General features: G+C 42.9%; 1 protein-coding gene across 1 annotated transcript in view; it reads right to left on the reverse strand.

Moving 5' to 3' along the window:
* LOC101025235 overlaps positions 1–21,017 on the reverse strand; it is a 58,651-nt gene extending 37,634 nt beyond the window's left edge. The window contains exons 1-4 of the mRNA XM_031663718.1: positions 20,605–21,017; positions 17,342–17,482; positions 16,822–16,967; positions 12,388–12,483 (exon numbers count right to left, since the gene is read on the reverse strand). Coding sequence (XP_031519578.1) covers positions 12,388–12,483; positions 16,822–16,967; positions 17,342–17,482; positions 20,605–20,684 — 463 coding nt within the window. The 5' untranslated portion in view covers positions 20,685–21,017. The remainder of the gene's footprint in view (positions 1–12,387; positions 12,484–16,821; positions 16,968–17,341; positions 17,483–20,604) is intronic.
* Between the last annotated feature and the right edge of the window lie 6,819 nt (positions 21,018–27,836).

The following is a 27,836-nucleotide window of genomic DNA, read 5'->3' on the forward strand; positions in this document are numbered from 1 at the left end:
CTCCTTTGGGAGATCAATCCCCTGTCCTCCTGCTATTTGCTCTATGAGAAAGATCCACCTACGACCTCGGGTCCTCAGACCAACCAGCCCAAGGAACATCGCGCCAATTTTAAATCGAGTAAGCGGCCTCTTTTTACTCTCTTCTCCAACCTCTCTTACTATCCCTCAACCTCTTTCTCCTTTCAATATCGGCACCACCCTTCAATCTCTCCCTTCCCTTAATTTCAGTTCCTTTCCTTTTCTGGTAGAGACAGAGGAGATGCATTTTAGCTGTGAACCCAAAACTCCAGTATCGGTCACGGACTCTGGAAGACAGTCTTCCCTTGGTGTTTAATCACTGCCAGGGTGCCTGCTTGATTATTCACTCACATTTCAGAGGTGTCTGATCACTGCGGGGATGCCTGACTTGATCCTTCACCAACTCCAAGTGTCGCTGAGTCTTTTCAATCTTCCTTTTCTATGGACCCATCTGACCTCTCCCCTCCTCCCCAGGCTGCTCCTCGCCAGGCCGAGCCAGGTCCCAATTCTTCCTCAGCCTCCGCTCCCCGACCCTATAATCCTTTTATCACCTCCCTTCCTCATACCTGGTCCGGCTTACAGTTTCATTCCACGACTAGCCCTACCCGACCTGCCCAACAATTTCCTCTTAAAGAAGTGGCTGGAGCTGAAGGCATAGCCAAGGTTAATGCCCCTTTTTCTTTATCCGACCTCTCCCAAATCAGTTAGCATTTAGGCTCTTTTTCATCAAATATAAAAACCTAGCCCAGTTCATGGCCCATCTGGCGGCCACACCTCATTGCTCCCCTTTTCCCCAGTTCAAAGCCTCCTTTGCAGACTCCCCTTGTGTCTCCCTACCTTAATCCACAAATATAAGACACTTCTACACCTACCTTAGTGACCAATCATGCACCCCTTATCATTCCATTAAAACCTAATCACCCTTACCCCACTCAACGCCAATATCCCATCCCACAGCATGCTTTAAAAAGGTTAAAGCCTGTTATCACAGATGCTTTGGGTAACTCTTACAGTGGAGGGTAAGTCTGTCCCATTCTTACTCAATACAGAGGCTACCCACTGCACATTACCTTCTTTTCCATCTGTGATGGTCCAGGAGGCTTTTGAGGCGATTAGGCATCCGTCTTCAGCCACTAAGCCTACAACATCTGGGAAGCAGTCAGTCAGAGAGCCTTGGGCCAGAGTTCCAGGGGCTCTGGGAGTGGCTGCCAGGCGAGTTGGACAGTCCAGTTTCCAGTGGAGTCCCACACAGATGGGACATGGCTTAGGAGGAATCCCAGGCTGCGGGCATAACTTGACCCAGTGGCCAGATTTCTGGTACTTGAAACAAGATCCTGGGGAAGGAGGTCCTGGAGGAATGCCTGGCCTGTTATCCCTCGCCTGCTATAGCATGGGCTTCTAAAGCCTATAAACTCTCCTTACAATTCCCCCATTTTACCTGTCCAAAAACTGGACAAGGCTTACAGGTTAGTTCAGGATCTGCACCTTATCAACCAAATTGTCTTGCCTCTCCACCCCGTAGTGCGAAACCCATATCCTCTCCTATCCTCAATACCTCCCTCCACAACCCAGTATTCTGTTCTGAATCTCAAACATGCTTCTTTACTATTCCTTTGCACCCTTCATCCCAGCCTCTCTTTACTTTCTCTTGAACTGACCCTGACACCCATCAGCCTCAGCAATTTACCTGGACTGTACTGCTGCAAGGCTTCAGGGACAGCCCCCATTACTTCAGTCAAGCCCAAATTTCTTCCTCATCCGTTACCTGTCTCAGCATAATTCTTCATAAAAACACACATGCTCTCCCTGCTGATTGTGTCTGGCTAATCTTCCAAACCCCAACCCCCTTCTACAAAACAACAACTCCTTTCCTTCATAGGCATGGTTAGGTACTTTCCCCTTTGGATACCTGGTTTTGCCATCCTAACTAAACCATTCATTCTCCCCATTTCCCCATATTTCCCTCTTTCCTGTTCCCCACCCAGACCACACTTGGTTTATTGATGATAGTTCTTCCAGACCCAATCACCACCCACCAGCAAAGGTAGGCTACGCTATAGTATCTTCCACGTCTATCCTTGGGGCTACCGCTCTGCCCCGCTCACTACCTCTCAGTAAGCCGAACTCATTGCCTTAACTTAGGCCCTCACTCTTGCAAAGGGACTACACGTCAATATTTATATTTATACTGACTCTAAATATGCCTTCCATATCCTGCACCACCATGTTGTTTTATGGGCAGAAAGAGATTTCCTCACTACACAAACGTCCTCCATCATTAATGCCTCCATAATAAAAACTCTTCTTAAAGCTGCTCTACTTGCAAGGAAGTTAGGGTCATTCACTGAAAGGGCCATCAACAGGCATCAGATCCCATCACTCAAGGCAACGCTTATGCTAATAAAGTAACTAAAGAAGTAGCTAGCCTTCCAACTTCTGTCCCTCAAGACCAGTTTTTCTTCTCATCTTTTCACTTTACATTTCCAGTTTTGCCTTAAAAAAATCTCTTCTTCCTCTGTGGCTCCTCCACCTACATGTGTTTACCTGCTAACTGGACAGGCACATGCATACTAGTTTTCCTTACTCACAAAATTCAATTTGCAAATAGAACTGAACAGCTTCCTCTTCCCCTCATGACATGAACACTTCACTACTATTTTGTTTTATTTTTCTTATTATGAATATAAGAAGACAGGAATAGGCCTTGACTCACTCACTGCTGAAACAGGAGGACTCTGCATATTTCTTTTTTTATGAGAATTTTTTTTATTATACTTTAAGTTGTAGGGTACATATACACAATGTGCAGGTTTGTTACATATGTATACATGTGCCATGTTGGTGTCTGCACCCATTAACTGATCATTTACATTAGGTATATCTGCTAATGCTATCCCTCTCCCCTCCCCTCACCCCACCACAGGCCCTGGTGTGTGGTGTTCCTCAATCTGTGTCCAAGTGTTCTCATTGTTCAATTCCCACCTATGAGTGAGAACATGCGGTGTTTGGTTTTCTGTCCTTGCAATAGTTGACTCAGAATCATGGTATCCAGGTTCATCCATGTCCCTACAAAGGACATGAACTCATCCTTTTCTATGGCTGCATAGTATTCCAGGGTATATATGTGCCACATTTTCTTAATCCAGTCTATCATTGATGGACATTTGGCTTGGTTCCAAGTCTGCTATTGTGAATAGTGCCACAATAAACATACATGTGCATGTGTCTTTATAGCAGCATGATTTATAATCCTTTGGGTATATACCCAGAAATGGGATAGCTGGGTCAAATGGTATTTCTAGTTCTAGATCCTTGAGGAATCACCACACTGTCTTCCACAATGGTCGAACTAGTTTACAGTCCCACCAACAGTGTAAAAGTGTTCCTATTTCTCCACATCCTCTCCAGCACCTGTCGTTTCCTGACTTTTTAATGATTGCCATTCTAACTGGTGTGAGATGGTATCTCATTGTGGTTTTGATTTGCATTTCTCTGATAGCCAGTGATGATGAGCATTTTCTCATGTGTCTGTTGACTGCATAAATGTCTTCTTTTGAGAAGTGTCTGTTCATATCCTTTGCCCACTTTTTGATGGGGTTGTTTGATTTTTTCTTGTAAATTTGTTTAAGTTCTTTGTAGATTCTGGATATTAACCCTTTGTCAGATGGGTAGACTGCAAAAATTTTCTCCCATTCTGTAGGTTGCCTGTTCACTCTGATGGTAGTTTCTTTTGCTGTGCAGAAGTTCTTTAGTTTAATTAGATCCTATTTCTCAATTTTGGCTTTTGTTGCCATTGCTTTTGGTGTTTTAGACATGAAGTCCTTGCCCACGCCTATGTCCTGAATGGTATTGCCTAGGTTTTCTTCTAGGGTTTTTATGGTTTTAGGTCTGACATTTAAGTATTTAATCCATCTTGAATTAACTTTTGTATAAGGTGTAATGAAGGGATCTAGTCTCAACTTTCTACATATGGTTAGCCAATTTTACCAGCACCATTTATTAAATAGGGAATCCTTTCCCCATTTCTTGTTTTTGTCAGGTTTGTCAAAGATCGGATGGTTATAGATGTGTGGTATTATTTCCGAGGGCTCTGTTCTGTTCCATTGGTCTATATCTCTGTTTTGGTACCAGTACCATGCTGTTTTGGTTACTGTAGCCTTGTAGTATAGTTTGAAGTCAGGTAGCATGATGCCTCCAGCTTTGTTCTTTTGGCTTAGGGTTGTCTTGCAATGCAGGCTCTTTTTTGGTTCTATGTGAACTTTAAAGTAGTTATTTCCAATTCTGTGAAGAAAGTCATTGGTAGCTTGATGGGGATGGCATTGAATCTATAAATTATCTTGGGGAGTATGGCCATTTTCACGATATTGATTCTTCCTATTCATGAGCATGGAATATTCTTCCATTTGTATCTGTCCTCTTTTATTTTGTTGAGCAGTGGTCTGTAGTTCTCCTTGAAGAGGTCCTTCACATCCTTTGTAAGTTGGATTCCTAGGTATTTTATTCTCTATGAAGCAATTGTGAATGTGAGTTCACTCATGATTTGGCTCTCTGTTTGTCTGTTATTGGTGTATAGGAATGCTTGTGATTTTTGCACATTGATTTTGTATCCTGGGACTTTGCTGAAGTTGCTTATCAGCTTAAGGAGATTTTGGGCTGAGACAATGGGGTTTTCTAAATATACAATCATGTCATCTGCAAACAGGGACAATTTGACTTCCTCTTTTCCTAATTGAATATCCTTTATTTCTTTCTCCTGCCTGATTGCCCTGGCCAGAACTTCCAACACTATGTTGAATAGGAGTGGTGAGAGAGGGCATCCCTGTCTTGTGCCGGTTTTCAAAGGGAATGCTTCCAGTTTTTGCCCATTCAGTATGATATTGGCTGTGGGTTTGTCATAAACAACTCTTATTATTTTGAGATACGTCCCACCAATACCTAATTTATTGAGAGTTTTTAGCATGAAAGACTGTTGAATTTTGTTGAAGGCCTTTGCCGCATCTGTTGAGATAATCATGTGGTTTTTGCCTTTGGTTCTGTTTATAGGATGGGTTACGTTTATTGATTTGCGTATGTTGAAGCAGCCTTGCATCCCAGGGATGAAGCCCACTTGATCATGGTGGATAAGCTTTTTGATATGCTGCTGGAGTTGGTTTGCCAGTATTTTATTGAGGATTTTTGCATCGATGTTCATCAGGGATATTGGTCTAAAATTCTTTTTTTGTTGTGTCTCTGCCAGGCTTTGGTATCAGGGTGATGCTGGCCTCATAAAATGAATTAGGGAGGATTCTTTCTTTTTCTATTGATTGGAATAGTTTCAGAAGGAATGGTACCAACTGCTCCTTGTACCTCTGGTAGAATTTGGCTGTGAATCTGTCTGGTCCTGGACTTTTTTTGGTTGGTAGGCTCTTAATTATTGCCTCAACTTCAGATCCTGTTATTGGTCTATTCAGGGATTCAACTTCTTCCTGGTTTAGTCTTCGGAGGGTGTATGTGTCCAGGAATTTATCCATTTCTTCTAGATTTTCTAGTTTATTTGCATAGAGGTGTTTATAGTATTCTCTGATGTTAGTTTGTATTTCTGTGGGATCGGTGGTGATAGCCCCTTTATCATTACATCTATTTGATTCTTCTTTCTTTTCTTCTTTATTAGTCTTGCTAGCAGTCTACCAATTTTGTTGATCTTTTTAAAAAACCAGCTCCTGGATTCATTGATTTTTTGAAGGGTTTTTTGTGTCTCTGTCTCCTTCACTTCTGCTCTGATCTTAGTTATTTCTTGCCTTCTGCTAGCTTTTGAATGTGTTTGCTCTTGCTTCTCTAGTTCTTTTAATTGTGATGTCAGGGTGTCACTTTTAGATCTTTCCTGCTTTCTCTTGTGGGCATTTAGTGCTATAAATTTCCCTCTACACACTGCTTTAAATGTGTCCCAGAGATTCTGGTATGTTGTGTCTTTGTTCTCATTGGTTTCAAAGAACATCTTTATTTCTGCCTTCATTGCGTTATGTACCCCAGTAGTCATTCAGGAGCAGGTTGTTCAGTTTCCATGTAGTTGTGCGATTTTGAGTGAGTTTCTTAATCCTGAGTTCTAGTTTGATTGCACTGTGGTCTGAGAGACAGTCTGTTATAATTTCTGTTCTTTTACATTTGCTGAGGAGTGCTTTACTTCCAACTATGTGGTAAAATTTGGAATACATGTGATATCATGCTGAGAAGAATGTATATTCTGTTGGTTTGGGGTGGAGAGTTCTGTAGATGTCTATTAGGTCTGCTTGGTGCAGAGCTGAGTTCAATTCCTGGATATCCTTGTTAACTTTCTGTCTTGTGGATCTGTCTAATGTTGACAGTGGGATGTCAAAGTCTCCCATTATTATTGTGTGGGAGTCTAAGTCTCTTTGTAGGTCTCTAAGGACTTGCTTTATGAATCTGGGTACTCCTGTATTGAGTGCATATATATTTAGGATAGTTAGCTCTTCTTGTTGAATTGATCCCTTTATCATTATGTAATGGCCTTCTTTGTCTCTTTTGATCTTTGTTGGTTTAAAGTCTGTTTTATCAGAGACTAGGATTGCAACCCCTGCTTTTTTTTTGTTTTCCATTTGCTTGATAGATCTTCCTCCATCGCTTTATTTTGAGCCTATATGTGTCTCTGCACATGAGATTGGTCTCCTGAATACAGCACACTGATGGGTCTTAACTCTATCCAATTTGCCAGTCTGTGTCTTTTCACTGGAGCATTTAGCCCATTTACATTTAAGGTTAATATTGTTATGTGTGAATTTGATCCTGACATTATGATGTTAGGTGGTTATTTTGCTCATTAGTTGATGCAGTTTATTCCTAGCATCAATGGTCTTTACATTTTGGCATGTTTTTGCAGTGGCTGGTACTGGTTGTTCCTTTCCATGTTTAGTGCTTCCTTCAGGAGCTCTTGTAAGGCAGGCCTGGTGGTGACAAAATCTCTCAACATTTGCTTGTCTGTAAAGGATTTTATTTCTCCTTCACTTATGAAGCTTAGTTTGGCTGGATGTGAAATTCTGGGTTGAAAATTATTTTCTTTCAGAATGTTGAATATCAGCCCCTACTCTCTTCTGGCTTGTAGAGTTTCTGCCGAGAGATCCACTGTTAGTCTGATGGGCTTCCCTTTGTGGGTAACCTGACCTTTCTCTCTGGCTGTCCTTAACATTTTTTCCTTCATTTCAACTTTGGTGAATCTGACAATTATGTGTCTTGGAGTTGCTCTTCTCGAGGAGTATCTTTGTGGTGTTCTCTGTATTTCCTGAATTTGAATGTTGGCCTGCCTTGCTAGGTTGGGGAAATGCTCCCGTATAATATCCTGAAGAATGTTTTCCAACTTAGTTCCATTCTCCCTGTCACTTTCAGGTACACCAATCAGACGTAGATTTGGTCTTTTCACATAGTCCCATATTTCCTGGAGGCTTTGTTCACTTCTTTTTACTCTTTTTTCTCTAAACTTCTCTTCTCACTTCATTTCATTCATTTGATCTTCAATCACTGATACCCTTTCTTCCAGTTGACCGAATTGGCTACTGACACTTGTGCATGTGTTGCGTAGTTCTTGTGCCATGGTTTTCAGCTCCAAAAGGTCATTTAAGGTCTTCTCTATGCTGTTTATTCTAGTTAGCCATTCATCTAATCTTTTCTCAAGGTTTTTAGCTTCTTTGTGATGGGTTCGAACATCCTCCTTTAGCTCAGAGAAGTTTGTTATTACCGATCTTCCAAAGCCTTCTTCTCTCAACTCGTCAAAGTCATTCTCCATCCAGCTTTGTTTAATTGGTGGCGAGGAGCTGCGTTCCTTTGGAGGAGAAGTGGTGCTCTGATTTTTAGAATTTTCAGCTTTTCTGCTGTGGTTTCTCCCCATCTTTGTGGTTTTATCTACCTTTGGTCTTTGATGATGGTGATGTACAGATGGGGTTTTGGTGTGGATGTCCTTTCTGTTTGTTAGTTTTCCTTTTAACAGTCAGGACCCTCAGCTGCGGGTCTGTTGGAGTTTGCTGGAGGTCCTCTCCATACCCTGTTTGCCTGGGTATCACTAGCAGAGGCTGCAGAACTGCAAATATTGCAGAACAGCAAATGTTGAGGCCTGATTGTTCCTCTGGAAGCTTCGTCTCAGAGGGGCACCCAGCATATGAGGTGTCACTCGGCCTCTACTGGGAGGTGCCTCCCAGTTAGGCTACTCAGGGGTCAGGGACTCACTTGAGGAGGCAGTCTGTCCGTTCTCAGATCTCAAACTCCATGCTAGGAGAACCATTACTCTCTTCAAAGCTGTCAGAGAGGGATGTTTACATCTGCAGAAGTTTCTGTTGCCTTTTGTTCAGCTATGCCCTGCCCCCAGAGGTGGAGTCTACAGCAGCAGGCAGGCCTCCTTGAGCTTCGGTGGGCTCCATCCAGTTCGAGCTTCCCAGCCTCTTTGTTTACCTACTCAAACCTCAGCAATGGTGGGCGCCCCTCCCTCAGCCTTGCTGCTGCCTTGCAGTTCGATCTCAGACTGCTGTGTTAGCAGTGAGCAAGGCTTTGTGGGCGTGGGACCCTCCAAGCCAGGTGTGGGATATAATCTCCTGATGTGTCATTTTCTAAGACTGTTGGAAAAGCACAGTGTTAGGGTGGGAGTGACCTGATTTTCCAGGTGCTGTCTGTCACAGCTTCCCTTGGCTAGGAAAGGGAATTCCCTGACCCTTTGTGCTTCCTGGGTAAGGCGATACCTTGCCCTGCTTCGGCTTACTGTCAGTGGGCTGCACCTACTGTCCTGCACCCACTGTCCGACAAGCCCCAGCGAGATGAACCCGGTACCTCAGTTGGAAATGCAGAAATCACCCGTCTTCTGCATCACTTATGCTGGGAGCTGTAGACTGGAGCTGTTTCTATTTGGCCATCTTGGATTCTGCATATTTCTAGATGTTTTTACCAAAATCAATCTGGCCTGGTATATGACAACATAAAAAACTCAAGGACAGAGCCCCAAAACTCACCAACCAAGCAAGTAATTATGCTGAACCCCCTTGGGCACTCTCTAATTGAATGTCCTGGGTCCTCCCAATTCTTAGTCCTTTAACACCTGTTTTTTCCTTCTCTTATTTGGACCTTGTGTCTTCCATTTAGTTTCTCAATTCATACAAAACCATATCCATGCCATCACCAATCATTCTATATGACAAATGCTCCTTCTAACAACCCCACAATATCACCCCTTACCACAAAATCTTCTTTCAGCTTAATCTCTCCCACTCTAGGTTCCCATGCCGCCCCTAATCCCACTCAAAACATTGCCCATTATCTCTCCATACCAGACCCCAAAATTTTCACTGCCCCAACAGTTCACCACTATCTTCTTTTGTTTTTCTTATTAATTTAAGAAGATAGTATAAAACGGCCCCACCCCGATATCCTTTTGCTGACTCTCTTTTCAGACTCAGTCCGCCTGCACCCAGGTGATTAAAAAGCTTTATTGCTCACACAGAGACTGTTGGTGGTCTCTTCAGAGGGACATGCATGATAGGTTTCAACAATGCTGTTATTTAAAAGCTGAAGGATGAGTAGTTGTACTGCTCTTTTTTTTTTTTTTTTTTTAACTTTTCTCTCAAACTATCCACCTTCTAAGGGGGGTTTAACACCTGCGAGGGCTACCCTGGGGGTATGGCACGTAGGAAGAGTCACATTTACAAAGGGCCACAGTCAGCTTCTGGTACTGTTGCCTAATGATGTTATGCAGGTATTCGCTGGGATTTTATGTGTGTTAGGAGAGTTATTGCATCAAACATAAAGTCTTCAAACATTATGCCATCTATTTAACCTTCCTTGCCATTAATTAACTTTTGTTTTTAAAATCAGGAAGGCTCAGGAAATAGGAGTGGTCAGGGCCTGACCCCAGCCTTCAGAGGGCTTGAAACTCCCAAACAGATCTTGACCTGTTGGTTTTTCTGCAGTGCCGGGTTAGCTGCACAGTGTGATGCAGTTAGATGCTCCTTTGTTCTTTTACCACTTTCTGGTAAAAGATACTGAGCCTAGATTCCAAGTTAGGATTGGCAACCCAGCGTTCCTCTCCCCTCCGAGGTCATTCAGCCCAGTACAGGGCCACTTGTCCTGAAGATACGGATTATTCTCATCTTCACAGGAGTCCCAACTCCTGTGTGGTAACTCTGTTATGGACTGAATGTTTGTGTCACCCTAAAATTCATGTGCTGAAATCCTAAACCCAGATGTGATGGAATCATGAAGTGTAGGCCTCCGGGGGATTATTAGGTCATAAGGGTAGAGACCCCATTGAATGGGATTTGTATTATGAAAGGAAAGTATCTTGGGTCCCCAAAATCACTAAGGAAAACTCAAGCTGGAAACTGCTTGAGGCAAACGTGCCTCCCATTCTATTCAAAGTCACTCCTCTGCTCACTGAGATAGATGCATATCTGATTTGCCTCCTTTGGAAAGGCTAAGCAGAAACTCAAAAGAATGTAAGTTTGTGTATTGCCTATCTGTGACCTGGAAGCTCCCTCCCTGCTTTGAGCCTTCCTGCCTTTGCTTCAAGTTGTCCCGCCTTTTCAGATGGAACCAATGTACTTCTTACATATATTGATTGATGTCTCATGTCTCCCTAAATGTATAAAACCAAGCTGTGCCCTGATGGCCTTGGGCACTTATCGTCTGGACTTCCTGAGGCTGTGTCTCGGGCGCATCTCCAATCTTGGCAAAATAAACTTTCTAAATTAACTGAGACTTGTCTCCGATTTCCTGGGTTCACAGTACTTTTAGGAAAGAGACCCCAGAGAGCTCTCTAGCCTTCTTCCCACCATGGGAGAACACTGGAAAAAAACAGCCATCTATGAAGCAGCCGTCTCCAGACACTGAATCCTCCAGTGCCTTCATCTTGGACTTCTCAGCCTGCAGAACTGTAGGGAATAAATGTTTGCTATTTAAGCCACTCACTTTATTGTATTCTATTCTAGCAGCCCAAACTGACTAAGACACTGTCAAAAACAAATTATAAACTCACCTGGTTCTTTCTTCTTCTTTTTTTTCCTTTAATAGACTTTCCAAAATTAGCTCTGCCCAGTGACAAGGCTATATTAATAGTCTTTATTATCCTATATCAGATAACAGAGACAGTCTGATGAATTTTCTTTCTTTCTTTCTTTCTTTCTTTTTTTTTCGAGATAGAGTTTTGCTCTTGTGGCCCAGGCTGGAGTGCAATGGTGCAGTCTTGGCTCACTGCAACCTCCACTTCCTGGGTTCAAGCGATTCTCCTGACTCAACCTCCTGAGTCACTGGGATTATAGGTACCTGCCACTATACCCAGCTAATTTTTTTTGGTATTTTTTTTAGTAGAGACGGGGTTTCACCATGTTGGCCAGGCTGGTCTTGAACTCCTGACCTCAGGTTATCTGCCTGCTTCGGCCTCCCAAAGTGCTGGGATTACAGGCTTGAGCCACCGCACCTGGCCAGTTTGATGAATTTTCTTACTTTACATTTTCATTTGACATTTTGGATCATAAGAATTTGTAATTTTCTAATTCAATGAGATTTCACGGAGGAGTTATAAGGGCAATTTCCAGGACAGAAAAAGACTGCAGAAAAACAGATTAATATTGAAGAAGAGAAAGCCAAAGGATCACGAGCTTCATTATAAGGGCCAGTTGCCCTCCCCCAAACTCATGGTAGGGAAAAACATGAAACGGACTAAAACAGAACAACACAAATTTAGATTAGCCTCCACAAGGAACTTCCCAAAGACTGTGTTCATGACCACGCAAGGATAGTCTTGCGTTGTCTCTTTAGAATTTCAAAATGGTAAAGCTGGGGTGGAATTTAGGATCCTGTGAGCGAAAAGTTCTCATTTTGCAGAAGAGGATTCTGAGAACCAGGCATTAGTGGAAGTGTCTGGGATACACTCTGGGTCCCTAATGCTTAGCTGCCCATCTTTAATACTTAGATAGCTTCTCATATAGTCTAATCCAGTTCAGAGGTTATAGAGTTGTTGATTTCTTAAAATTCCTTCCAGATTACACAGTTGCTGATTCTAAGTAAAAATCATAGGATGGAAGTCTGTGAGCTGAATTGATCAGATGCCACAGGCTGTTCATTGCAGAAATATTCCCAAACCAGCTGAGGCCCCATTACTCTTTTTTTTTGAAATGTTGAACACGTCAAAGATGAATTCCTCTGATGGCCGTGGCAAAGCCATTTGGTGTTTGGTTTACATGAAGTCACAAGACATTGAGTGTTCTTTTTTCTCCACTTGAGTTTTTCTCTGTTTGGTCCAACTATTTAGTAGTGGAACACACAGCTCATGAAAGGAGGAAGTGATTTAGAAGATGAGGGAAGTGGAAGGAACAGTTGAAACGACTAAAAAAAAAAAAATACCTTTTTTTCTCTTTTTCTTCCCTGAAGTAGTTTTCACTGTTACAGCTTCAGACGATTTTGTAATCTGGTTCAAAGTTGAACTTCCTCTCTGTTTGGCTGGTCGAGAAAAAAAGACTTTTTAAAAAGCAGCCTGTTGAAAGTGAAATGAATGGGTTTCTGACACACCTTGATGTTGGTTATGGCCTTTATTTTATGTTCACTTTAAGCAGAGATATTTCTCACAAAAGGGAATGATCTGACCTCTTGTCAAGATCACATTCACTTCAGTCCTGTGGTTTTGTTTTTTTTTTTTTTGAGACGGAGTCTCGCCCTGGCACCCAGGCTGTAGTACAGTAGCGCCATCTCGGCTCACTGCACCCTCCGCCTCCCGGGTTCAAGTGATCCTCCCACCTTAACCTCCCGAGTAGCTGGAATTACAGATGTGCACCACCCCACCGGCTAATTTTTTGTATTTTTAGTAGAGACAGGGTTTCATCATGTTGGCCAGGCTGGTCTCAAACTCCTGACCTCAAGTGATCTGCCTGCCTCAGCCTCCCAAAGAGCTGGGATTACAGGTGTGAGCCACGGCACCCAGCTGGGTCCTGTGGTTTTTGTGTTTCTTTCCTTAAAGTCTCAGGGTGAACATGCAACCAATTAGAGCCCCAGCAACCATCCTGCCAGCCTCCTGTTGCTTATTCTTTACATTTCAAAGCTGCCATCTATAAAAGTGACTCCAAAGCCCTGGCATTAGTAAGAATGTAGCAGGGAGGAACACTTTTTTGGCATGTTTAAAGCAACATATTAGAACATATCACTCTGGAGTCATTCTGGACTCTTCCTTTCTCTTGTACCCTACATCCAATTCGTTAGGAAGTGGGATAATGCAGAGTCTGACTGCTTCTCGCTGCCTTCCTTGCTATTGCCCTTCTCTCACCTGGGTAGACAGCTCTCTCCTAGAGGACAGGCCACCCAACAGGCCTCCCTGCCCACCCGCACCATTTCCTGCCCACAAGAAGAAAAGGGAATAATGTAAAAATTGACATTTTACTTACGTTTCAATTCTACTTACTCTGCAAAATCTTGTATTAAAAAGTATTTTAGGCTAGGCATGGTGGCTCAAGCCTGTGATCCTAGCACTTTGGGGAGCCAAGACAGGTGGATTATTTGAGGTTAGGAGTTCGAGAATAGCCTGGTCAACATGGTGAAAGCCCATCTCTACTTAAAAAAATATAAAAATTAGCCAGGCATGGTGGCTCAAGCTGAGGCAGGAGAATAGCTGAACCCAGGAGGTGGAGATTGCAGTGAGCCGAGATCACCCGACTGCACTCCAGCTTCGGTGACAAAGTGAGACTCCATCTCAAAAACAAAAAAAAAAAAACAAATAAAATTTTATTTATACACTGCAGCAAGTAATTAAGATTAAGAAAACAAACTTGTCATTGGGTCCTAAGGCATTTGGGCCCCTTTGGTTGTCATCAACTGAAAGCCACTGTGGCTGACTCTGGCCAGAAGGAAGAGTTACCGAGAGGCCTGGGAGTAACTCACAGAACAGGAGATCAAACATTTGGTCCTCAAAGAGCAGTGATCTCAAACATTTTGTTCTCATAACAACATAGAGGAACATTAAAAAGTTTATGTACTATCTTGCACATTTTTAGGTTGGTATCTAAGTTTTTCATCATCACTTCTTTTTTTTTTTTTTTTTTTTTTTTTTTTTTGAGATGGAGTTTTGCTCTTGTTGCCCAGGCTGGAGTGCAAGCATGATCTTGGCTCCCTACAACCTCTGCTTCCCAGGTTCAAGTGATTCTCCTGCCTCGGCCTCCCAAGTAGCTGGGATTACAGGCATGAGCCACCACGCCCAGCTAATTTTATATTTTTAGTAGAGATGGGGTTTCTCCATGTTGGTCAGGCTGGTCTTGAACTCCCGACCTCAGGTGCTCTGCCCACCTCAGCCTCCCAAAGTGCTAGGATTACAGGCATAAACCACCGGGCCCAGCCCATCATCACTTTTAAACTTTCAAAAGAGATTTTTAGAATATGACATATAGTGACTTTAAAAATAAAATCTGTTATATCATTCCCTTAAGCGTATCAAGTGGAATATAAACCAAACCATTTGATACTCACCATCACTCACCAGAATATCGCAACAACAGAAAACATGAGCAAACTTGTCTTTAGCAATTGACATTTTTACATTATTCCCTTTTCTTCTTGTGTTTTGCTTATATTTCCATTCTATTTATTCTGTAAAATCTTGCATTAAAAAGTATTTTATAAGCCAGGTGCAGTGGCTTACGCCTGTAATCTCAGCACTTTGGGAGGCCAAGGCAGGCAGATCACGAGGTCAGGAGATCAAGACCATCCTGGCTAACACAGTGAAACTGTCTCTACTAAAAATACAAAAAATTAGCCAGGTGTGGTGGCGGGTGCCTGTAGTCCCAGCTACTCGGGAGGCTGAGGCAGGAGAATGGCATGAACCTGGGAGGTGGAGCTTGCAGTGAGCCGAGATTGCGCCACTGCACTCCCTGTGCAACAAAGCGAGACTCCGTCTCAAAAAAAAAAAAAAAGTATGTTATAGCTAATCCTGTTATACTCTTCTGTAATAAAAATGTTACATGTACAAATACTCAAATTTAAAAATTTATTGGGATCAGGCTGGGCACAGTGGCTCACACCTGTAATCCCAACTTTGGGAGGCTGAGATGGATGGATCGCGGCCATCCAGTAGTTTGAGACCAGACCAACCAGCGTAGAGAAACCCCGTCTCTACTAAAAATACAAAAATTAGCCGGATATGGTGGTGGCCTGCACAGATAATCTCAGCTACTCCAGAGGCCGAGGCAGGAGAATTGCTTGAACCTGGGAGGTGGAGGTTGTGGTAAGCCAAGATCGCACCACTGCACACCAGCCTGGGTGACAGAATAAGACTCTGTCTCAAAAAAAAAAAAAAGTTTCTTCTCCAGTTATTCATCAATTTTTAGAAGTACATAATTGATTCTAATTACATAGAAAAATAAATTTTTTGAATGTATTGCTCAGTGAGACAGATGGTGCACTTTTATTTTTATAATTAATTCATGTATTCATTGAATATTACTGCTAGCATGAGGCAGAGTTCAGCATCAATTCTATTTCCATTTTTCATTGTATAGTTGAAGTACTGAGAAACCTTGTTCACACGTGATGGGAATGGAATAGGATTGCCAGATTTAGCCTCTCTTTCCCATCTACTCCTCACCCCACTAATATGTGGCTGTTGGCTGAAGTTAAATGTCAGCTATGGAAAGCCATTTACAGAGGAGTAAGCAGTTGTTGTTCTTGTCTGTCCTGCATTTGTCCTCCCATCTGTCTACTCTTTGAGGGACTGCCAATTCCTCCCGGCAAATCCAGTGGTGCTGGCAAGGCTGCTGGTCAAAGGGCTCTACCCTCCCAGGATGGGCGTGGGGTGCATCCTGGCCAATCACAGTTCGCCCTGACCTGAGATTGGGCCAAGAGGTAGGTATGTGACCCAAGGAGGGCCAATCAGAATCTCCGTATGGGATTTGACACATAGTCATTGGAAGAAAGACGCTTTCACTTTCTGTTTGATTATAGTCATGATGATGTAGCCCCGGGACTGTTGGCAGGCAGAGCGGCTGTCTTTTCCTGCTTGGAGAAAGCCTGGCTGCAACCGGAGGGAGAAAGGTCAACCCTTGGAAGGGAAGTAGAGTCAAGAGCAGCAAAATCTGGGTCTCCTGATGAGGTGGTTTGAGCCCCTGAATTCGGTCATCTCTGAAGACCCAGTTATGTGAGCCTATAAACCCATACTGGTTTTTAATCTTGTTTGGGTTGCTTTCACTTTTAACCTAAATAATCTGATTAACAAACTATGGTAGTTTTCTATTGCTACTGTTGCAAATGACCACACACTTTGTGCCTTAAAACAATATAAATTTCTGATCTTATAGTTCTGGAGGTCTGAACTCTGAAATAGGTCTTAAAGGTGAAAGTCAAGGTGTCAGCAGAGCTGTATTCCTTTAAAGGCCCTGGGGAAAATTAGTTTACTTGTCTTTTCCACCTTGTAGAGGCCGCCTACGTTCCCTGGCTCCTGGCTCCTTCCTCACATCACTCTAACCTCTGCTTCCACGGTCACATCTTCTCTGACTCTCCTGCCTCCCTCCTATAAAGATCCTGGTGATTACACTGGACCCACGGGGATGATCGAAGATGACCTCGCTATCTCATCCTTAACTTACACAGGCAGAGTTGCTTTTGCCATGTGAGGCGACATAGTCACAGGTTCTGAAGATTAGGGCAAAGACATCTTTGGGAGCCATTAATTTGTCTCCCGCACATATTCAAGAAGAAGAATCATACTTGACCACTGAGAAGGTCACTTTTAATCACAGAGCGAAGCGTCCTTCTTTTAGGTGGCCCCAACAGGATTTCAGTGCCAGGTTCCCCAGCACTTACCTTGGAGCCGCTGAGGGGGATTTCCAGCGTCTGGTGAGCCTGGGGTCAGCCGGTCTTTCCCCTGTGTCTCCGCAGAGTCTGCTATGGGCCTGAGAAGAGCCAGCGCTCCAGAACATTCCAAGTAATTGCCTTCAAGGTACAGCTTGCTGGAGAAGGGAGCAGAATACATTGTCTATTTTATGTTAGTTCTACTTCCTCAAATTTGGATTTAAAGTTTTCATCTGATGAAATAAAATACCTAGTCATAAAATAATAAAGAAATAATCATAATAATTAATTAATTAATAATAGGCCATGTCATAAAAAATAGACCTAGTGACTATGTCAGCTGGCCAAGCACATATATTCAGTATGACACCACTAATTTTCAAACTTAACTAAAGGACCTTCTCTTATGGTTAAGAAAAGGCAAGCAAAAATAACAAGAATGGAGAAAATATGATTAGAATTATAACAGATCGTATAAATCAAGACAGAATAAAGCCAAGATAAGAAGGGGGCAGCGGGGGACATGTCTCACCAAATGGCACTCTGGCTGATGACCGAACCCAGTCTTAGCCCGCTCTGAGGTCCCACACCACGATAACGCAGACTGAGGCCTTGAAGCCTTTGGTTGTTCTCCAGGCCTGAGAAAATGCTCTCAAGTTCTTCCTTTCCAAATCTACAAAGAAATGACAGAGCCAACTTAAATAACAGAGAGGCCGTCTAAAAGAAGCCTGTTTATTCAGAACTGGAATTGCAATGGGAATGGGAATACACAGGCCATGGTAAACTATGCGCATATTCAGGGAGGCAGAGGAAGACAAAGGTCTTTCAATGAAAAGTGAGGAGGATTACATCATTGTTTTCAGATAATTATCCTTGACTACAAGGATCAATAACAAGGGTGGCACCAGACTGAGGTTGGACAGTGGCTGGGTAGATGTCCTCATAGAAGTATTTTTTTGTGTAAGGTTATGATGGCCTTGTGCAAGGCTGTGGTTGTTGCAGGGTCTTTTGTGATAGTTCTTGTTATCAGGCATTTATACATGAGAGCCCTTCTTTCATGGCCTTCCCTGGCTCTATTTGTCAGGTTTTCTTGTTGTTCAACACAAGTGACTCCATTTTAATCTGACAATTTTCACAATAGAAACAAATTAGTGACTTTCTTTTTTTCTTTTTCTTTTTTTTTTTTTGAGACAGAGTCTTGCTCAGAAATTCACCAAGGATTACAGGCACACGCCACCACGCCTGGCTAATTTTTGTATTTTTAGTAGAGACAGGGTTTCACTATGTTGGTCAGGCTGGTCTCGAACTCCTGACCTCAGCTGATCTGCCCACCTCGGCCTCCCAACGTGCTGGGATTACAGTCATGAGCCACCATGCCCGGCCAAATTAGTGACTTTTGAAACCTGTGCCACTCACTGGATTATTAATTGTAAAGCCCTTTCCAGGGTAATTAGCGACATTTCTGCTGATCCCTAATTTGAGCGCCTTCTGGGTAAAGGGAGCAGAAGGTGGTTGGGACTACCCAATCCAGGCAGCGGATGAAGAACAAGCTCTAAACCCCAGAGAGAAGAGCTACAGGGAAGGGCAGAGACAGGTGGAGTCCTAAAGACTCCAGCAGGGCTGTTCCCTCCTCTTGCGTTGCAGGCTTTACTTCGCAAAGTGAAATCTTGTGCCTTGTCCACAGCCTCTGGGGGTAGGTAGTGGTAAAAGCCATGGGTCAAGAAACTGAGGCTTGGTGAGGGAAAGCAACATCTTTAAGGAATTTGGAATGTGAAAGCTTGAACCTTAAAATGAGGTGGGTAAGATGAACAGAAATAACTTTTAACATGTATCAATTCATGAACAAGTAATTACTGAGGGCCTTCCCTGAGCCACTTACCAAGGTGGGCGTGGGGATGCAGCTTGTGTGAGAAAGGACTGTCTGATGGACCTCATAGCCTCTCAGTGGAGACGGCGAGGAGAGAACTGCAACCCCCAGAGGCCAGTATCCTGCAATGTTACCAGTGTGAAGGTCTCGGGTGGTGATTCCCAGCTAGGCAACCCTGACAACATAGGTGTTCTGGCGTCAGCGGAGGTGTGTCATCTGACTATTACCACAAGCTGTCTCCTGAACAAGAGCATTCCGTCTTTCTTCTTTCTCTCTCCCCACCAGTGCAGGTCTCTGGGTGCCCCTCCCAGGAGCTAGGGCCTGGAGGGGTCTCTTAGCAGTGGGTCTGGTGCTGCCCAATAGAGTGCAGGAAGCTGGGGGACTCGTAAGCAGATCCTGCAGTCACTGCATGGTGTCCTGTGTGCTTTGGGCTTCTACTGCCCCCCGTTACAAGACCCTGCCTGATGTTCCTCCCAGCATTTCAGAAACCCTGAGAACCTCCACAGAGAATACTCTCTCCCCAGCTTTTACCACCAGGGCCCTGACCGGATCCCAGTTCTGCATCTCTGGGCTACCACTTCTCAGGCTCGAATCTCCTCTCTCCTCACAGCCCACTGGCCTTTTGAGTTTAAGGCCCCACTCAATTGCATGGGAAGAGTCACAGAATCACAGACTCCTGGAGTGGGGGAGATCATTTCATTACAGACCAGAAAGGTTCTGTGACTTACTCCAGATCATACACACAGTTTGAAGTTGTTCGTGGACGGCAACTGACAGACCCCAGGGAATCTAGTGTCATGGATCAGAGGTGGTCTCTGATTCAGACAACCTGGATCCGTATCAAGGTTCCATCCCCGGGGGGCTGAATAGCCTTGAACAAGTCTGTGGACCTCCTCCACAGTCTAGGGATAGTAATGGTGCATAGCTCATGAGGTTGTTGGGAGGATAAATGAGCTCATTCCTGCATCGTGTTTGGCACACAATAAACACTTATTAACCATTAGCTGGGAGTATTATTATTATTCTCATCTTGTGGACACTCCCCTAACATGCTTGGTACTCCAGCTCTGAAGGACTTGCTCCACTGCTCCCTAACACCACACCTTTCCCTCCCTCTTTCCCTCCCTCCCTCCGTCCCTCCCTTCTTTCCTTCCTTCCTTCCTTCCTTCCTTCCTTCCTTCCTTCCTTCCTTCCTTCCTTCCTTCCTTCCTTCCTTCCTTCCTTCCTTCTGTCCTTCCCTCTTTCCCTCCTTCCTTCCTCTTTCTGTCTTTCTTCTGTTTTCTTTTTGAGACAGAGTCTTGCTCTGTCACTCAGGCTGGAATGCAGTGATAGGATCTCGGCTCACCACAGCTTTCATCCCCCACCTCAGCTCAAGTGATCTTCCCATCTCAGCCTCTCAGAATGCTGGGATTACAGGTGAGGGCCACTGTGCCCAGCCCACCACAGTTTTCTTTCTACCTCCTCATCTGATGAAGTAGAAAGACCCATCACCTAGGTGATATTGACCCATCACCTAGGGAATTGTGGTTTCCCTTGTCCAAACTACCAAAATAATATACATGGCATCTTTTGTGGTCTTCAGATTTTCTACCTTGCATTAAGAGCATCTCTTCTCTACTGTACCAAGGACACCTTAGAACAGCAGCATCGCCTTCTATATTTGTATCTTTCTTAGCACTGAGCACAATATCTTGCATAAACTAGCCTTAAACAAATATTTGTAGAAAGAATAAACAAATGAAAGTGACTCTTCTTGAGAACTCTAATATTTACTCAGAAACATTAACTCTAAGAAGGTTTTAGAGGGTCCTCTTCAGCCATGCCTTGATAAGGTGCAAGGAAACTGGACATGCAACCCCCTCAACCCTCCCCATCTTTGCTTCCCTCAGCTGACAGCAGTAAGAGCCCTGCAGGAATTCCAGCCTTACTTGCAGTAATCGAGGACAAGAGAACGCAAACTACTGAACCGCAGAGCCTTCCCAAGTCGCTCTAGAGACCACAGATCCATTTTGCAATCAATGATTTCTAGGGTGGTAAACGGGCAGGTGGTGTGCTCCTTCGATTCCAGAAGCAAAGCCTAAGAATGCAAGATATAAAAAATGCTTACATAATGATGACAACTATGCTCTGTGCTTTAAAATGTTGCTTACAAGTCCATCATGTTAATTACCTCAACATTTTCGCCCCAAGATACCTTTCTAATTATCTGAGGAAAAGGTGGCATGAAAATAAAATACTTTCCCTTTAAAACAAAGAGTCATTGAAGAATTACAAGGGAAACATCAAGCTTTATAAAGAGATAAGATATATTGCAGATTATTATTTTAGATGTTGTTATGGGCTAAATTGTGCCCCCCACCCAAATTCTTTTTTTTTTTTTTTTTTTTTGAGATGGAGTCTCGCTCTGTCGCCCAGGCTGGAGTGCAGTGGCCGGATCTCAGCTCACGGCAAGCTCCGCCTCCCGGGTTTACGCCATTCTCCTGCCTCAGCCTCCCAAGTAGCTGGGACTACAGGCGCCCGCCACCTCACCCGGCTAGTTTTTTGTATTTTTTTAGTGGAGACGGGATTTCACCATGTTAGCCAGGATGGTCTCGATCTCCTGACCTCGTGATCCACCCGTCTCGGCCTCCCGAAGTGCTGGAATTAAGGCTTGAGCCACCGCGCCTGGCCAACCCCCCACCCAAATTCTTATCTGGGAATCCTAACCCCTAGTTCCTCCGAATGTGACTGTATTTGGAGATAGGGTATTTAAAGAGGTAATTAAGTTAAAATGAGGTCATTAGAGTAAGCCTTAACCCAATATGACTGGTGTCCTTATAAGAAGAGTAAGCTTGGACACTCATGTACAGAGGGAAGACCGGGGAAGACACAGGAAGAAGGTGGCCATCTGCAAGCCAATGAGAGAGACCTCAGAAGAAACCAACCCTGTCAAGTTTTTTTTTTTTCTTTTGAGACAGGGTCTCCCTCTGTCACCCAGCCTGGGGTACAGTGGTGCTATCACAGCTCACTGCAGCCTTGACTTCCTGGGGTCAAGCAATCCTCCTGCCTCAGCCTCCTGAGTAGCTGGGACTACAGGTGTGTACCACCATGCCCGGCTAATTTTGTTTTTTGTAGAGACAGGAGTCTCGCTTTGTTGCCCACACTGGTCTTGAACTCCTGGGCTCAAATGATCCCCTCCCCTTCAAAATGCTGGGATTACCGGCGTGACCTGCTGCACCTGGCCCAACCCTGTCAACTTGATACGACTAGCCTCCAGGGCTGTGAGAAAATAAATTTCTGCTCGTTAATCCACCCAGTCTGTGGTACTTTATTATGGCAGCCTGAGAAGACAGGTCACCTTTTTGCAATTAGAGCCATCACAACCTGAGGATCCCTTCAGTTCATAATTTCAGCCTAGAAGAGGCTTTGGTGGAGTTTGGAGAATTCAGTTTTTTGAGGTAATGACATGGTCAGATATAGGATTCCAAATTATACCTTGGCAGAGATTAAAAAGGCACTTGCAACCTTAACTACAGAGTTGGTGCCCAAGGCCTCTTTAATGAGAGGTGCCTCGTTTGAGTGCTGGATTGGATGCCGCAAGCCGTGTTTCTGACAGAGGAGCCAATGTGGCATGTCAGTGCCTATGTTAACATCGGTCTGTGCTAAATAGGTTATTGAATGGGTCCTAAAGCTCCTAATCAGAGGTTTGTGCGTCACTCCTTCGGCACTAGTACTGCCGTGGGCAAGGACCATGCTATCCAAGATAGAATTCCTCAGCAGCCACCAGATTAGCAAGAGGGCTACATTTAAGGAAATATTAAGGATCACTTTTAACATGCATGGACAGCATCTTATTTCCAGCTTGAGTGGACTGGGTACCCCGACTGACACTCTGAATAAAAGCAACTAAAATTGCAGGATACATATTTAAAGTAACTTAAAAAATGTATTTCTTTTCTCTTTTTTTTTTTTTTTTTTTTTTGAGACGGAGTCTTGCTCTGTTGCCCAGGCTGGAGTGCAGTGGCCAGATCTCGGCTCACTGCAAGTTCCGCCTCCCGAGTTTACGCCATTTTCCTGCCTCAGCCTCCCAAGTAGCGGGGACTACAGGTGCCCGCCACCTCGCCCGGCTAGTTTCTTTTGTATTTTTTAGTAGAGACGGGGTTTCGCCGTGTTAGCCAGGATGGTCTCGATCTCCTGACCTCGTGATCCGCCCGTCTCGGCCTCCCAAAGTGCTGGGATTACAGGCTTGAGCCGCCGCTCCCGGCAGCCATTTTTAAGTATACAGTTCAGTGGCATGAAGCATTCACATTGTCGTGCAATCCTAACCACCATCCATCTCCAGAACTCTTTCCATCTTATAAAACTGAAACTCTACTTATTAAATAATAACTCCCTATTCTCCTCTTTCAGCAGACCCTGGTAACCACCATTCTATTTTCTCTCTCTATAAATCTGACTACTCTAGGTCCATCATGTAAGTAGAGTTCTACAGTATTTGTCATTTTGTGACTGGCTTATTCACTTAGCACAATGTCCTCAAGGTTCATCTCATGCTGCAACATGTGTCAGAGTTCCTTCCTTTTGAAGGCTGAATAATATTCCATTGTCTGTATACACCACGTTTTGTTTATTCATTCATCTGGGGTTGCTTCCACCTTTTGGCTATCATGAATAATGGAGCTGTCAATATGGGTATAGAAATCTCTCTTTGAGATCCTGCTTTTAATTATTTGGGGTATATATTCACAAGTGGTATTGCTGGATTATATGGTCATTCTATTTTTAATTTTTTGAGGAACCATCATACTGTTTTCCATACTGGCTACACCATTTTACATTGCCACCAACAGTGCACAAGGTTCCAACTTTTCCGCATCCTTGCCAACACTTGTTTTTTTTTGTTGATATGAGGTTGGCATGTCATTGTGCTTTTGATTTGCATTTCCTTAGTGATTAGTGATGTTGAACATCTTTTCATGCATGTATTGGCCATTTGTATATCTTCTTTGATGCATGTCTATTTAAATTCCTTGCCTATTTTAAATCAGGTTGTGGCCAGGCATGGTGGCTCACACCTGTAATCCCGGCACTTTGGGAGGCCAAAGCAGGTGGACTGCTCAAGGTCAGGAGTTCGAGACCAGCCTGGCCAACATGGTAAAACCATGTCTCTACTAAAAATACTTTTTAAAAATTAGCCCGGCATGGTGGTGCGCACCTGTAGTCTCAACTACTTGGGAGACTGAGGCACAAGTATCACTTGAACCTGAGAGGTGGAGGTTGCAGTGAGCTGAAATGGGTCACACCATTGCACTCCAGCCTGGGTGACAGAGAGACACCATCTCAAAAAAAAAAAAAAAAAAAATCAGGTTGCTTGTTGTTTTGCTGTTGAGTTGTAACAGTTTTCTTTTTCTTTTTTCCTTTTTTTTTTTTTTTTTTCATGACAAGGTTTCACTCTGTCACCCAAGCTGGAGTGCAATGGTGTGATCTCGGCTCACTGCAACCTCCACCTCCCGTGCTCAGGCAATCCTCCCGCCTCAGCCTCCTGAGCAACTGGAACTAAAGGTGCATGCCAGCATGCCAGGCTAATTTTTTTGTAGAGATAGGATTTCACCACGTTGCCAGGCTGGTCTTGAACTCTTGGACTCAAACAGTCTGCTTGCCTCAGCTTCCTGAAGTGCTGGGATTACAGACATGAGCCACCACACCCAGCCAAGTTATAGCAGTTTTTTTTTTTTTTTTACATATAGATTCTAGATGTTAACACTTTATCAGATATATAACATGCAATTATTTTTCCCATTGCATAAGTTTGCCTCTTCACTTCATTGATTATGTCCTTTGGTGCATGGAAATTTTACATTTTGATGTAGTCCAATTTATCTACTTTTTCTTTTGTTTGCCTGTGCCTTTGGTGTCATTTCCAAGAAATAATTGCCAAATCCAAGGTGATGAAGCTTTTCCTGTATGTTTTCTTCTAAAGATTAAAAAAAAAAATCTCTTTTTAAAATGTGTCGATTGGCTGGCAGTTTAGCCAGGAATACCCAAAGGTCAATGAATGCGAGAAAGTGGGAGCCCAGTGAGGTATGCAGAGCATTGACATCAGCTTTTCCTTTGAGAGCATCACTAAAACAGTAGTTGGTTTTCATGGATCGTGGAGTCCAGGGAATAGGAGATAAAGTCATAGCCACTGGAGACAAGGAGTCCAGCAGAAAATGCTGCATGAAGTTATGACCCCAAATACAAAGTGGGCCATAGTTTTATTCTCTTCGAGTAAGGATAACTAGAAATAAAAACCTAATCTCCTTTTTCCCAAAGGACTTTAGGGAAAATTGCCTATCTCAGACTGATAAATATAAGGAAAAAATATATCCCCTGAGAACTCACAAACTAGTTCTAATACAGTTTTGCACCCTGCGTTAATTAACCATCTGGATGGTTCAAATAAATCACAGGTCAAGAATTTAATTTAATGTAACCCTGGGATGGTAGCATCCAGAGTGAATGGCAGACACAAATTCAAGCCCTGAAGAGGAAGCTCTCTTCAAACCAGAGCTTAGGAAATTGCCACAACCATTTTCCCAGGAAATATGAGTTAATAGTAAAAAAGAAATCACAAAACACACAAATTGGTGTCACCATGAGTAAGAGCCAGTAGGAGCAAGAGATCACAGTATCAACCCCAAATAATTCAGATTATTGAAACTATTAGACAGAATACAAAATAACTTTAGCACATTTCAAAGAAATAAAATAAGGGATTTTTTTTTTAAAGTAAGAGACTAGAAAATGACTACTAGTGTCCTTTCCTATTCTCTACTTCCTCCTTCTTCCCTAAACATAATTTTGTGATAATCAAACATTATAGTTGTACCTGTTTTTTGAACTTTACATAAATGCAAACATACAGTATTCATTCTTTTGTATCTCTCATCATTTGTACGACATTATGTTTGTGAGAGTCATCATATTTTATTTTTGTATAGCTACAGTTAGTTCATTTTCATTGCTACCTAGTGTTCCACTATATGAATATGCCACAATTTATTTATTTATTCTATTGTTGATGGAAATTTGGGTTGTTTCCAGTTCTTGATTTCCATGAACATTTTTCTATAAATCTCCTCGTGCCCATGTACATACATTCATGTTGGATATATACTGAGAGTGGAACTGCTGGATCACAGACTTTGCAATCAGTAGATATTGCAGTACAGTTTTCCAAGGTGACTGTGTGAATATACACTCCCACCACAGTGTATAAAAATTCCAGTTGCTCCAGTTCCTCACCAACACATGATGATGTATTTGTATTTTCACTATTTCAGTGGCTGTGTATTGGTATATCTTCATGTTTTTTATTTGAATTCTACTCATTCCTAATGAGGTTGAGCACCTCTTAATATTTTTATTGGCTATTTGATGGGTTTTTGTGTGTGTGTGTGTGTGTGTGTTAAGTGCCTATTCAAGTTTCTTGACCACATTTCTATTGGATAATTTGTGTTTTTCTTAATGATGTGTGGGAGTTATATATACATACTGCCTAAGAATCCTTTTTGATTATATATGTAGCAAATATCTTTTCCAGTTCTGTGGCTTGCCTTTTCACTCTCTGAATGGTGATTCTTGATGAATGAAAGTTGTTAATTTTAATGGAGTCTAACTTAATCAATCTTTTCTTTTATGATTAGTGCTCTTTGTGTACTTTTTTTTTTTTTTTTTTGAGACGGAGTCTCGCTCTGTCGCCCAGGCTGGAGTGCAGTGGCGCGATCTCGGCTCACTGCAAGCTCCGCCTCCCAGGTTCACGCCATTCTCCTGCCTCAGCCTCCCAAGTAGCTGGGACTACAGGCGCCTGCCACCTCGCCCAGCTAATTTTTTGCATTTTTAGTAGAGACGGGGTTTCACCGTGTTAGCCAGGATGGTCTCGATCTCCTGACCTCGTGATCCGCCTGCCTCGGCCTCCCAAAGTGCTGGGATTACAGGCGTGAGCCACTGCGCCTGGCCTTTTTGTGTACTTTTAAAAAAGTGTTTCTCCGCTCCAAAGTCATGATGATATTTTCTTATATTATCTTCTAGAAACTTTATTGTTTTGCCTTTCAACTCTGTAATCCACCAGCCTTGATTTGGGGGTATGTTGTGAAGTAGGGGTCAAGCTTCTTTGTCACCCACATTTATCTCCAGTGGTCTCATTAACATTGATTGAAAAGACCATCTTTTCCTCAATACCATGCATTGTCATCTTTGTCAATAATTAAATGTCCATATAGGTAAGACTTTGTTTCCAGCCTTTCTATTCTTTCCCATTGGTTTATTTATGTATACTTGTAGCAATATTACACTATCTTAATTTCTGTAGCTCTATAAGAAGTGTTTAATATCTGTTAGAGAATATTCTCCCACTGCGTTCTTCGTGTTCAAGATTGTCTTGCTTATTCTTTGCCACTTATATCTCCATATAAAATTAACAGTCAGTTCTTTTAAGTTCTATAAGAAAGCCATTTTCATGGCTCTTTGATTCTTCTTGCACCTCCAACCTTCCATCTGGGATCATTTTTCTTTGAAGATTGTGCTTTAGTATTTCTTTTAGGGAAGATCTGCTTGTGACAAATTCTTCCAGTTTCTGTTGGTTTGACAATGCCTTTGTTTCACTTCCATTTTTGAAAAATATTTTTGTTGGGTATAGAATTCTTAGTTGACATTTTCCCTTCAGCATTTTGAAGATATTCTATTGGTAACTGACTTCCATTGTTTCTGTTGAAAAGTCAGATACCAGTTTTATTGCAGCTCCTTTGAAGGTAATGTGTTATTTCATTGACTAATTTTAATATTTTCTCTTTATCTTTGGTCTTTAGTAGTGTTATTATGATGTTTCTAAATTGTCTTTGTGTTTAACCTTCTTGGGATTAATAACTCTATTTGGATTTGTGATTTATGTCTTTCACCAGTTTAGTTAAGTATTGCTTTTGCCCCATTCTCATTCTCTTCTCCTTCTGGGACTCAATTACACATATGTTCATCATCTCACTTATCTACTATGTGTCTTTTTTTTTTTTTGAGACAGGGTCTTGCTCTGTTGTCCAGGTTGGAGTGCAATGGTGTGGTCATGGCTCACTGTAGCCTCCACCGCCTGAGCTCAAGTAATCTTCCTGTCTCTGCTTCCTGAGTAGCTGGGACTAACGAACAA

The sequence above is a fragment of the Papio anubis genome, chromosome 2 (assembly GCF_008728515.1).
Source record: "Papio anubis isolate 15944 chromosome 2, Panubis1.0, whole genome shotgun sequence".
NCBI classification, from domain to species: domain Eukaryota; kingdom Metazoa; phylum Chordata; class Mammalia; order Primates; family Cercopithecidae; genus Papio; species Papio anubis.